Source organism: Neophocaena asiaeorientalis, unplaced genomic scaffold, assembly GCF_003031525.2.
Source record: "Neophocaena asiaeorientalis asiaeorientalis breed wild unplaced genomic scaffold, Neophocaena_asiaeorientalis_V1.1 scaffold82, whole genome shotgun sequence".
Taxonomy (NCBI): Eukaryota; Metazoa; Chordata; class Mammalia; order Artiodactyla; family Phocoenidae; genus Neophocaena; species Neophocaena asiaeorientalis.
In genome coordinates, this window is record NW_020173068.1 from 8,196,333 (window position 1) to 8,209,999 (window position 13,667).

The 13,667-nt window shown below is 41.5% G+C and overlaps 1 protein-coding gene across 3 annotated transcripts in view; it reads right to left on the reverse strand.

Moving 5' to 3' along the window:
* NDRG3 (NDRG family member 3) overlaps positions 1 to 13,667 on the reverse strand; it is a 77,494-nt gene that overhangs the window by 39,119 nt on the left and 24,708 nt on the right. For 2 of the 3 annotated variants that reach the window (XM_024743162.1, XM_024743163.1), the window contains exon 3: positions 9,518 to 9,553. The exons of the other annotated variant lie outside the window; for it this stretch is intronic. In XM_024743162.1, the coding sequence (XP_024598930.1) occupies positions 9,518 to 9,553 (36 nt within the window). The remainder of the gene's footprint in view (positions 1 to 9,517; positions 9,554 to 13,667) is intronic. 3 annotated transcript variants of the gene reach the window in all.

Below are 13,667 nucleotides of genomic sequence, written 5' to 3' on the forward strand. Positions count from 1 at the left end.
TTTTTTTTTTTTTTTTTTTTTTTTGCAGTACGCGGGCCTCGCACTATTGTGGCCTCTCCCGTTGCGGTGCACAGGCTCCGGACGCGCAGGCTCCGCGGCCATGCTCCGCGGCATGTGCGATCCTCCTGGACCAGGGCACGAACCCGTGTCCCCTGCATCGGCAGGCGGACTCTCAACCACTGCGCCAACAGGGAAGCCCCTCCCCTAGCCTTTTCCCTCAAGTTACAGGTAAAGATCTCTTCTCTTAGCAGTGAGGCTTATAAGCTGGAAGGATGTGAATTTTGGGCAGTTGGCAGCCGTCACGCCCGTGCTATAACAGAGCTTGCCAGAGAAATAAACCCTCTAGTGACAGGGGAAAAGGGAACTGAGATTGGGGGTGGTGATAAAAGGCCTAAGCTTTTTAGATAAGTTTCTTTTTTTTCTCCCCAAATGAGAATAAAGTCACCTCTATCTTTAGTACTTAATCAATCTCACCCTTACCCCCCACCCACCCCCCAAAAAACCCCACAAAATAAAACCAGAAGGGGAGACTGATTCAAGATGGCGGAGTAGAAGGACATGCTCTCACTCCCTCTCTCAAGAACACCTGCATCACAACTAACTGCTGAACAGTCATCGACAGGAAGACACTGGAACTCACCAAAAAAGACACCCCACATCCAAAGACAAAGGAGAAGCCACAGTGAGATGGTAGGAGGGGCACAGTCACAGTAAAATCAAATCCCATAACTGCTGGGTGGGTGACTCACAGACTGGAGAACACTTATACCACAGAAGTCCACCCACTGGAGTGAAGGTTCTGAGCCCCACGTCAGGCTTCCAAACCTGGGGGTCCGGCAACGGGAGGAGGAATTCCTAGAGAATCAGACTTTGCAGGCTAGTGGGATTTGATTGCAGGACTTTGACAGGACTGGGGGAAACAGAGACTCCACTCTTGGAGGGCACACACAAAGTAGTGTGTGCATCGGGACCCAGGGGAAGTAGCAGTGACCCCATAGGAGACTGAACCAGATATACCTGCTGGTGTTGGAGGGTCTCCTGCAGAGAAGGGGGGCAGCTGTGGATCACCAAGGGACAGGGACACTGGCAGCAGAAATTCTGGAAAGTACTCCTTGGCGTGAGCCCACCCAGAGTCCACCATTAGCCCCACCAAACAGCCCGGGTAGGCTCCAGTGTTGGGTTGCCTCGGCCAAACAACCAACAGGGAGGGAACCCAGCCCCACCCATCAGCAGACAAGTGGATTAAAGTTTTACTGAGTTCTGCCCACCAGAGCAACAGCCAGCTCTACCCACCACCAGTCCCTCCTATCAGGAAACGCCCATAAGCCTCTTAGATAGTCTCATCCACCAGAGGGCAGACAGCAGAAGCAAGAAGAACTACACTCCTGCAGCCCGTGAAACGAAAACCACATTCACAGAAACATAGACAAGATGAAAAGGTAGAAGGCTATGTACCAGATGAAGGAACAAGATAATTTAAAATAAAGAAGATATAACAATTATAAACATATATGCACCTAACATAGGAGCACCTCAATACATAAGGCAACTGCTAACAGGTATAAAAAGGAAATAGACAGAAACACAATAATAGTGGGGGACTTTAACACCTCACTTACACCAATGGACAGGTCATCCAAACAGAAAATTAATAAGGAAACACAAGCTATAAATGACACAATAGTCTAGATAGATTTAATTGATATTTATAGGACATTCCATCCAAAAACAGCAGATTACACTTTCTTCTCAAGTGCACAGGGAACATTCTCCAGGATAGATCACATCTTGGGTCACAAATCAAGCCTCAGTAAATTTAAGAAAATTGAAATCATATCAAGCATCTTTTCTGACCACAACGCTATGAGATTAGAAATCAATTACAGGGAAAACAACGTAAAAAACACAAACAGGGCTTCCCTGGTGGCGCAGTGGTTGAGAGTCTGCCTGCCGATGCAGGGGACACGGGTTCGTGCCCCCGTCCGGGAAGATCCCACATGCCATGGAGCAGCTAGGCCCGTGAACCATGGCCGTTGAGCCTGCGCGTCCGGAGCCTGTGCTCCACAACGGGAGAGGCCACAACAGTGAGAGGCCCACATACAGCAAAAAAAACACAAACATACGGAGGCTAAACAATACGTTACTAAATAACCAAGAGATTACTAAAGAGATCAAAGAGGAAATAAAAAATTACCTAGAGACAAATAACAATGAAAACACGACCATCCAAAACCTATGGGATGCAGCAAAAGCAGTTCTAAGAGGGAAGTTTATAGCTATACAAGCCTATCTCAAAAAACAAAAAAAATCTCAAATAAACTATCTAATGTTACACCTATAGGAACTAGAGAAAGAACAAACAAAACCCAAAGTTAGCAGAAGGTAAGAAATCATAAAGGCAAGAGCAGAAATAAATGAAATAGAAACAAAGAAAACAGTAGCAAAGAACAATAAAATTAAAAGGTGGTTCTTTGAGAAGATAAACAAAATTGATAAACCATTAGCCAAACTCATCAAGAAAAAGAGGGAGAGGACTCAAATCAATAAAATTAGAAATGAAAACGGAGAAGTTACAACAGACACTACAGAAATACAAAGCATCCTAAGAGACTACTACAAGCAACTCAACGCCAATAAAATGGACAACCTGGAAAAAATCGACAAGGATGTCCACTCTCACCACTAGTATTCAACATAGCTTTGGAAGTCCTAGCCACGGCAATCAGAGAAGAAAAAGAAATAAAAGGAATACAAATTGGAAAAGAAGAAGTAAAACTGTCACTGTTTGCAGATGACATGATACTATACATAGAGAATCCTAAAGATGCCACCAGAAAACTACTAGAGATCATCAATGAATTTGGTAAAGTTGCAGGATACAAAATTAATGCACAGAAATCTCTTGCATTCCTTTACACTAATGATGAAAAATCTGAAAGAGAAATTAAGGAAACGCTCCCATTTACCACTGCAACAAAAAGAATAAAATACCTAGGAATAAACCTACCTAGGGAGACAAAAGACCTGTATGCAGAAAACTATAAGACACTGATGAAAGAAATTAAAGATGATACCAACAGATGGAGAGATGTACCATGTTCTTGGATTGGAAGAATCAGTACTGTGAAAACGACTATACTACGCAAAGCAATCTACAGATTCAATGCAATCCCTATCAAATTACCAATGGCATTTTTTACAGAACTAGAACAAAAAATCTTAAAATTTGTATGGAGACACAAAAGACCCCGAATAGCCAAAGCAGTCTTGAGGGAAAAAAACGGAGCTGGAGGAATCAGACTCCCTGACTTCAGACTATACTACAAAGCTACAGTAATCAAGACAATATTAAACCCACACACCTGTGATCAACTAATCTATGACAAAGGAGGCAAGGATATACAATGGAGAAAAGACAGTCTCTTCAATAAGTGGTGCTGGGAAAACTGGACAGCTACATGTAAAAGAATGAAATTAGAACACTTCCTAACACCATACACAAAAATAAACTCAAAATGCATTAGAGACCTAAATGTAAGACTGGGCACTATAGAACTCTTAGAGGAAAACACAGGAGGAACACTCTTTGACATAAATCACAGCAAGATCTTTTTTGATCCACCTCCTAGAGTAATGGAAATAAAAACAAAAATAAACAAATGGGACCTAATGAAACTTAAAAGCTTTTGCACAGCAAAGGAAACCATAAACAAGACAAAAAGACAACCCTCAGAATGGGAGAAAATATTTGCAAACGAATCAACAGACTAATCTCCAAAATATATCAACAGCCCATGCAGCTCAATATTAAAAAAACAAACAACCCAATCCAAAAATGGGCAGAAGCCCTAAACAGACACTTCTCCAAAGAAGACATACAGGTGGCCAAGAACACATGAAAAGCTGCTCAACATCACTAATTATTAGAGAAATGCAAATCAAAACTGCAATGAGGTATCACCTTACACCAGTCAGAATGGGCATCATCAAAGACGTGGATGCATCTAGAGACTGTCATACAGAGTGAAGTAAGTCAGAAAGAGAAAAACAAATATCGTATATTAATGCATATATGTGGAACCTAGAAAATGGTACAGATGAACCGGTTTGTAGAGCAGAAATTGAGACACAGAAGTAGAGAAAAAAACGTATGGACACCAAGAGGGGAATGCGGCTGGGGGTGGTGGCGGTGGTGTGATGAACTGGGCGACTGGGAATGACATGTATACACTGATGTGCATAAAATGGGTAACTAATAAGAAAATAAATAAATAAATAATAAATAACAGTCATTAAAAAAGAAAAAAAAACCAAAAGGGGACGGGTATGCATCTCAAGGGGAGGACCTGTGAACAAAGGCCATCAGAAAGGAAAAGCACAAAGCAGAAGGATGGGTAGGTCAGCAATAATTCTAGTTTTCCCGGGAGTGGGTGGAGTGTACAATGGGAAGCAGGGGGACAACAGGCTGAAAGGGGGACTGGGGCTACAATCACATCCTTCAAGGCAAGGGGAGGAGCGTGGAACTGGTCAAGCTCTCTGACAGACTGTAGCAGGGGGCTGGATCCCAGATGTCTCCAAACACCTCTTTTCTGTGGAAGGCACTTTCAGTTATTTACTTCACTGAATTCTTATCTTGTAATAGCGCCCATTCAGCAAGTGACCTGCAAGAGTTTAAAGCTGCTTATACCCCTTTAGAAGAGGCAGTCACATACATACATTTGAACTGTGGCACTAAAAACCAGTCCTCACAGTAGAGTTCTATAAATCAGTCCTCTTAAGAGCTACTGCAATTAAACAGCCAGCATGAAACTACTCAGCCCTTGGCCAGGCCTGGAGTTCTTCTCCTAGGAGCAAGAACTCCATTCTTGAGTTCACTCCATCATCAGCAAATTCTACAGGAATGATATATTGTGGCAGACAGCAGCTTTTCACTTTCCATTAATGTTTCGAGTACCCCTCTGGTGGAAGTGGAAGGCAGTTTGACAAGATATGCCAAGAGCCTTAAGTGTGTTCATTCCAAGAATCCATCTAAGGAAATAATCCAACGTGTACGTATAATTTATGCACAGAAATGTTCGGCGAACTGAACATATTATAAGCAATCTAATTTCCAAAAATAATGGAATAGTTAAGTCATGGGATAGCCATATGATGAAATAACAGGCAGCCATTAGAGATTTTTTTTTTTTTTGGCTGTGCCACGTGGCTTGCAGGATCTTAGTTCCCTGACCAGGGACTGAACCCGGGCCTTGGCAGTTAAAGCACCAAGTCCTAACCACTGGACCGCCAGGGAATTCCCCATTAGAGATTATTTTTATGCAAGTTTTAAAATGACATGTAAATGAGATTGTGTTCTAATATTAAGTCGGAAAAGAAGATACATAATTGTACATGCAGGGTGACCAATTATATAAACTTTAAAAATTATATTTTAGAAAATAAAATACAGGGACTTCCCTGGTGGTCCAGTGGGTAAGACTCCACGCTTCCAGTGCAGGGGGCCTGACAAAATAAAAATAAATAAATAATATAAATAATATAAATAAATAATACACACAGACATACATCTCAACACTGAACACGTTAACATGGTTGCCCCTAGGTTGTAGGACTGTGAGCTTTTCTCTAGCTACTTTATAATTCTCTGTGCTCTCCAAATATTCAACTATGAGCATGTACTCTTTTGATAACCAGAATATAAAAGTAAAAACTGGAAAGAAATAAAATACGGTTATCCCTAGGGAACAGGATTATAGGAAACCTTTATTTTCATACTTTTCTGCATTTTCTAAATTTGATTATACACAAGTGTTATCTTTTAACATATTTACTCATGTGATATACACACATTAAATACTACATGTGAAGTTTTAGAAACATGTGAGAAATAACAATGATGATATTTATACAAACATAGTGATCACAAGTTCATAAGTGTGTGTGCATGTGGAGAAGTACTGGAAATGCCCATGGAGAGAGCTATGTGAAAATTAAAAGCAGTTTTGTGTACTTTTTAACAAAAGTAAACATTGGTCCCCCCCGCAGTATTTTATCATGAAAACGTTCAACCATATGCCTAAGTTGAAATACCTTACAGTGAACATCTGTATACCCACCACCTGAACTCTACCATTAACATTTTACTATACTTAACTATCATGCATCTATCCATCCCTCTAACCGTCTTATTAATCCATCTTTTTTTTTAAAGTTGAGGTACCGTTGATTTACAGTATTATATTAGTTTCAGGTGTACAACACAGTGATCCAAAAGTTTAAGGATTATATTTCATTTAAAGTTTGTATAGGGCTTCCCTGGTGGCGCAGTGGTTGAGAGTCCGCCTGCCAATGCAGGGGACACGGGTTCGTGCCCCGGTCCGGGAAGATCCCACATGCCGCGGAGCGGCTGGGCCCGTGAGCCATGGCCACTGAGCCTGCGCGTCCGGAACCTGTGCTCCGCAACAGGAGAGGCCACAACAGTGAGAGGCCCGCGTACCACAAAAAATAAAGTTTTTATAAAATATTGGCTATATTTCCTATGCTGTACAATATATCCTTGTAACATTTATCTATATACAGTAGTTTGTACCTCTTAATCCCCAGGTATAATTATTTTTTAAAGCAATATATCACAAACACAAAGAAGCTATATAGCATTTGTCTCAGCTCTAATTCCAAATTTTTAAACAATCTCATAAGTAGAAGAAAATTAAGCAGCACTGAAGTAGATAAATGGACAATAAGCCTGCTGATTCACTGTTTCAACTGACAATAGGTTTTCTCCTTTTACAGCAATTCTAAGCATGTCACCTCTAAGCACCCCTCCCCTCATTACTCTTATATCCCAATATAACTGCTTTTGGCCTCAGGGGAGCTATATAGCAATGAAGTCACTACGACAATCAAAGAACCAAGAGATACAATTTTAAGTATATTTTCAATTATTGGGGGAAAAAAAAAAAGCATGTAGGTGATTAGTAAAGGAAACAGAGGGGGAAAAGGCAGTTCAGACTGAAGTTACGATCTCTCATGGTTGTGATGTTAAGATAACTTCCTGGAATATCATCCAAGATTCCTTAAAGATTTCTCTGAGGCAAGACAGAGACCAGAAGGAAGCCCAGATTAACTGGCCTCAGTTAGCCCCGTGCCACGTTTATGCTAATGAACAACACCAACGTCAAGGCTGAATGCCTTTCCATTAAGTGACAATGCCAGTGGGCGGCTTTAAATTTGTTCTGCTTTGTCTCCTAAGAATGTCCAGTGGTCTCTGGGAAGCCTTCAGGCCAACTGGGCCACTCTAGATGTCTCACGGCACAGTTCCTACTTCCTAGGCCTTCTATCACCTGTCGCTAGATTCCTGACCCAGATGCCCCCAGTCTCCAGAACACCACATAAACCTTTAACAAAGAGACAGATGAGAATGAAGGGCATTCATGAGTGTTGAGAGGAAAAAAGAAGGGCCTATGATATTTTCTTCTTTAGAACACAGAGAACCTACACATTCATAACCAGTAACAGACATGTGACAGTGGCAAACATTTGCCATCGTTCTATTTGTATCAGAACTGAACTAGAAGTTATATTTGATGAGGCCAGAACATGTTAATATAGTAGAGCTTCACTCAAAACATCAAGAATTTTTGCCAGACTATTTTCAAGCCTTTATATTAAAAAGTGATTGATAATTATATCTCTAAAACTCAATTTCATTTATGTCTAAGTATGTTTATGTGTGAAAAAAAATTCCTGAAGTATATATACCAAAATATTAACACTGGTGAAATAACAAGTGATTTATATTTTTTTGCTTTTTGGTATTTTCTTATCTATTTTGCAATAAGCACATAATTTTTTAATATTCCATTTTTTGGAAGGGGGGGTGCTCAATTTGATGAAAATAAATGCTTCCACACTTTTAGGTAGGAATATATATACTACTTCTGGAATTCCTCACCTTGAATTTTACTGTCATCCTCTCTCAAATGATCTCCTTCTAGGTAAATCTCACTGTTGTGGCCTCTCCCGTTGTGGAGCACAGGCTCCGGACACGCAGGCTCAGCGGCCATGGCTCACGGGCCCAGCCGCTCCACGGCATGTGGGATCTTCCCTGACTGGGGCACGAACCCGTGTCCCCTGTATCGGCAGGCGGACTCTCAACCACTGCGCCACCAGGGAAGCCCGACTTCTTGTTTCTGAGTAAGGGTCTATAGCAAATGATACCCTAACAGCACTTGGCTGATTATGTTGTACATGTAAGTATACCAAATAGTCACACCAAGAGGTGTTTGGCACTGGGATTAAAAAGTCTGTAACAAGGAGCCTGCCCCTTCTGAAGTGAGTCTCAGTCTCATTTGTCCTGCCAAGGAGCCTCAGCTTTACACACAACTCAACTCCTTGCCACATCTCAGCTCTGGACATTCCCAACTGAGAAAGAATGGACAATGGATTCAGGACAAAGGGGGTTTTTCAACTCCAATTCCACCCAATGGCAAGTTATGAAATGTGATTCTCAATTTCCTCATCTCTAATAAAAACCACCTAATGATATTGTTCCAAGCACTAGAGATGATGTATGTTTAGTATCTACAGTAGGTACCCAATAAATTAGTATGCTATAACTGGTTTGCCTATGAGACAGATATTAGCTCTTCCTTTTGATTCTAATGCTATATGGAGAGATTCCACTGTACTTAACATAACTTAATATATCTGAAAATAACTATCCGCCTGTGGGTATACAAGTAGGGTGAATCCTGGACACGAGGAAGTTGGCTTTCCTGCACCTTCCTTTCCTGCCTAGTACCCTCTGAGTCTACTTCATGTTGCCTCTGATAGCCACTCTTATGACATCTACCCCAAAAGTAGGAGAGTCAGGCTGCACGGGCTTATAAGGTTCCCATTTCCATACTCCTTCCTCCCATTTCTTTCAGGGCCAGGCAACAGATAAAGTAGGAAGATGGAGGGAGGGTTGCTGGTTCATTTTATTGATTTTCAAATTGGCAATAGAGCTATAGGCAAAAGCAGACTAAGACGAACAATATCATTTAGGAAAATACTAATGAGCCAGGTTGAATTTTGCGTTTCCAAAGATAAAGCCAAGAGATATCTGCATTTTATATTAATAACACTTAATGTGTCTTTTTCTTTCAGGAAAAGATTTTGTTGTTGGTTAAGTCTCCCCTCAAAATACCCCTCCCCTGCCTTCTCTGCAGTGAGGTGACAACCATTTGATACCTGTAACTAGGGTTTCCAATAACATTTGAGGAAAGGAGATCTTAATTACAAAGAGAAAGCTCCACCCAATAACCTACAACCACAGAACAGGTACCTGGCAGGCAATTTTTGAACACAATAGCAAATCACTTTAAATAAACTTGATCCAATGACCAAAAGAACATGAAGGCGTCATGATTAGCTACGAAGAGAGATCCACCTCTATATAACACCACCAGCACAGGGAGAGAAGCACTGTAGAGATCCTGCACACAGCCCTCCTTGGTGTTTGTACCGTCCTTACCTGACAGTCAAAGTCCTGGAAGTTTCGTGTACCATTCTGTCAACAGAAGGCAGAAAACACAGTCAGTTTCCCCGTGTGGCTTCCCCAAATGTGCAGCAAATTCAGTTCACAGTGAAAGCAGTGCATGTGCAGCCTCTTGGTTGCCATAAAACTAAAATGGTTCTCATCAATGGGCTTCAGAGGAGGCTGGGTGGGTTCCCAACGTGTGTTAGTAAAAGGTGAGCCTTTAGAGGTGGGGTTACACTTTGGCAGCCTTCCTGTGAAGATGAAGGAAAGGAGCCTGGTTTCCCAGTAAAGCCTGTAACTTCTTGTCTCCCTACCTAAGGAGAGCAGTGAGAGAGCGTAAAACATGGATCAGAGTCTGAGAGCACATTCACAACCCACACGGGAGGTACCTGGGAGGAAAGGAGCTAGAGGCCAACCCTGAGACATGCAAAGGAAGGCAGGAGCCAGAGTGCCCGGGACAAGGAAGCAAAGAAAGGATTAAGAAGAGAACAGGGACTTCCCTGGTGGCACAGTGGTTGAGAATCTGCCTGCCAATGCAGGGGACATGGGTTCGAGCGCTGGTCCAGGAAGATCCCACATGCCGTGGAGCAACTAAGCCTGTGCGCCACAACTACTGAGCCTGCACTCTAGAGCCTGCGAGCCACAACTACTGAAGCCCGCGTGCCTAGAGCCCGTGTTCCACAAGAGAAGCCACCGCAATTAGAAGCCTGCGCACCGCAACGAAGAGTAGCCCCGCTCTCCTCAACTAGAGAAAGCCCGCGCCCAGCAATGAAAACCCAACACAGCCAAAATAAATTGAAAAAGTGTTTGTAATAAAAAAAAAAAAGAAGAGAACAAAGATATAGGTGGATCAGAAATGGAAGATCTGAAATTTAACAAGGAAGAAAGGCGGTGTCATTGAAGGAGGGAAAGAATGATAAAACAGGGTTCCTAATACACTGGTATATCCCAGGAAACTGCTAATAGGAAAAAGGACAAATCATTGAATCGTTTAAAAAGTAAAACACAGTCAAAAGATGCAAGGAGAATTCACGAAGCTTCTAAAAAGAGGCTGTATCACCGTAATGTTTGATTGCCAAAAAAAAAAAAATCAATGGCCATGACTCAGAGGCATTTTTGTAGCATTTCAGATACCAGAGTTGCAAGAGTATGACATAAGAGTATAAAAAGGGTAATGAGTGATGTGTTTGGGAGGAAAAGAAAACCTTCTGACTTGATTTTTCATAAAGTAAAAGCTCCTGCCCAGAAAAAAAAACCCTCTCGTTAGTTAGAAACTGTGTTATATCTGTCTACAACAGCTTCCAGAAGGCGTGGAGCTATAATAATTATCAGCACCTTCCCCAAAGCTGCCCCTCTGGAGAAGATCAAGAAATCTGATGCCAAGGGAGTACTAAGCAATCCCATCCCCCTTCGAGAAGATCCTCTTAGAAACAGTTCTGTATCCTACCACCTTATTTCTGCAAAGGTGGCAGTAAAGTCACAACAGATTACCAATCACAGAGAGACTGCAGATGACACAGAGGACACAGAGTGGTGGAGGCAGCCGGTCTGAGGTATTAGTCCCAGCATGAAGCCAAGTTCACAAAGTAAAGTCTGATGCAGTCACAGCGTGGAAAGACAACTAAGATGCCACGTAGATGGGACTGGGTAGCACATTTCCAAGGAATGCCGCCCTTGGTAAAAAGGATCACAGAGTTCCCTAGCTCCCCACTAGCCCCATACAATTCCTGAGAACTCCTTCAGAGAAGTCATTGTGTTTAACATCTAGTTAGACGATGAGAAGCAGGAGGAAGGGCCCTCTCAGGGACTAGGGTAGATCGTTGTAGTAGGATATAAATGACCAGCCAGTGAGCCCCTGATCCCTGATTCAACTTGCATCTTCCACCACATACAGCACAGGGCCGGGTATAAGTTAATATATATTTATAAAATGAATAAGCCAATATAACGAAATTAAATGCTGAAATATTTCTGTTAAGACTTTGGGTCGAAAACAACAAAAAATTCCACTGCATTCCAGTTTAAGACATGATACGGTTATTAAATGATAATAAAGTAGGCTACAGAATGGTCTTCAAAGTTTGACCTCATCTACATTAAAATACGCACTAAAAAAGACTAGAAGAAAAATACCAAAACACTAACAATAGCAGCTGTTTCTAAATAGACAGATTATAGGTGATTACAATTTTTTTTATACTTTTCTACAATGAGCATATAACTTACCTTTTGTAATTAAAAACTTAGAAAAAAAGGATTTGGTATGGCACAAAAAATATGTTTGCCGGGACTTCCCTGACAGTCCAGTGGTTAAGACTCCACACTCCCAATGCAGAGGGTACAGGTTCAATCCCTGGTCAGGGAACTAAGATTCCGCATGCCGTATGGCGTGGCCAAAAAAAAAAAAAAAGTCTGTAACTTAGTATTTTGTAATATACAACTTAAAGATTCATTTAATCTTTTGAGGAATAATTTATAATGATGTCAAAACAGACCATATTAGAGCTTCAATCCTACTGGGCTCCCAGAGGTTCCTTTACAGATTATTTAGAAAGATTAGGGAAAATCGCTCTAGTCTGAACTAAAATCTTGGTCCTGGAACACAGAAACACAAATTCTGATGAGCAATTTGAGAAGCAGCTGTCCCTGTATGCATGAATTCCCTAACTCACTATCATGTGATCATAGTCATGAAGCATTTTGTGAGGCCCTGAAGCCTGAGAAGAGCGCAAAGGGAAATGCCAAAAGCAGAAAGATGCAATTCTCTCCAAAAACCAAAGTGATCTTTTCTCTGTTGAGAACCAAGCAAAAAAACAATTCCACGGGCTTCCCTGGTGGTGCAGCGGTTAAGAATCCGCCTGCCAACGCAGGGGACACGGGTTCGAGCCCTGGTCCAGGAAGATCCCACATGCCGCGGAGCAACTAAGCCCGTGTGCTACAACTACTGAGCCTGTGCTCTAGAACCTGCGAGCCACAAGTACTGAAGCCCGCGCCTAGGGCCCGTGCTCCGCAACAAGAGAAGCCACCGCAATGAGAAGCCCACTCGCCGCAACTAGAAAAAGCCCGCTCGCAGCAACGAAGACCCAACACAGCCAAAATAAATAAATAAAATAATAAATTAAAAAAAAATTCCACATTCCTTATGCAATGTACACAGCTGTACACAGCTTGACTCCCAAAGAAAAGGTACTAATAATCAGAGGAAGACTATATAACACTTGTTTTCTTGGCTTTTTTTTTTTTTGTTCCTCAAAGGGATGCCAGATCCTCTTGGAGAATGGCTTCAGGCTTCATGAGTGATTGATCATCCTGGAGAAAGGATATGACTGGGTCAGTCTGACAGTGTTTGGCATCCAGAGTTTCTTTTTCTTCTATCTTTTTTAATTAATTAATTTTTTTATACAGCAGGTTCTTATTAGTTATCCATTTTATACCCATCAGTGTATACATGTCAATCCCAATCGCCCATTCATCACACCACCCCCCCACCCCCGCCACTTTCCCCTCTTGGTGTCCATATGTTTTTTCTCTACTTCTGTGCCTCAATTTCTGCTCTGCAAACCGATTAATCTGTACCATTTTCTAGGTTCCACATATATGTGTTAATATACGATATTTGTTTTTCTCTTTCTGACTTAGTTCACTCTATATGACAGTCTCTAGATCCATCCACGTCTCTACAAATGACCCACTTTGGTTCCTTTTAATGGCTGAGTAATATTCAATTGTATATATGGACCAAATCTTCTTTATCCATTCATCTGTCGATGGGCATTTAGGTTGCTTCCATGATCTGGGTATTGTAAATAGTGCTGCAATGAACACGGAACTGTCTCCATACGAATTTTAACATTTTTTGTTCTAGTTCTGTACAAAATGCCAGTGGTAATTAGATACGGATTGCACTGAATCTGTAGATTGCTTTGGGTAGTATAGTCATTTTCACAATGTTAATTCTTCCTATCCAAGAACATGGTATATCTCTCCATCTGTTCATTTCTTTCATCAGTGTCTTATAGTTTTCTGCATACAAGTCTTTTGCATACCTAGGTAGGTTTATTCCTAGGTATTTTATTCTTTTTATTGCAATGGTAAATGGGAGTGTTTCCTTAATTTCTCCTTCAGATTTTGCATCATTAGTGTA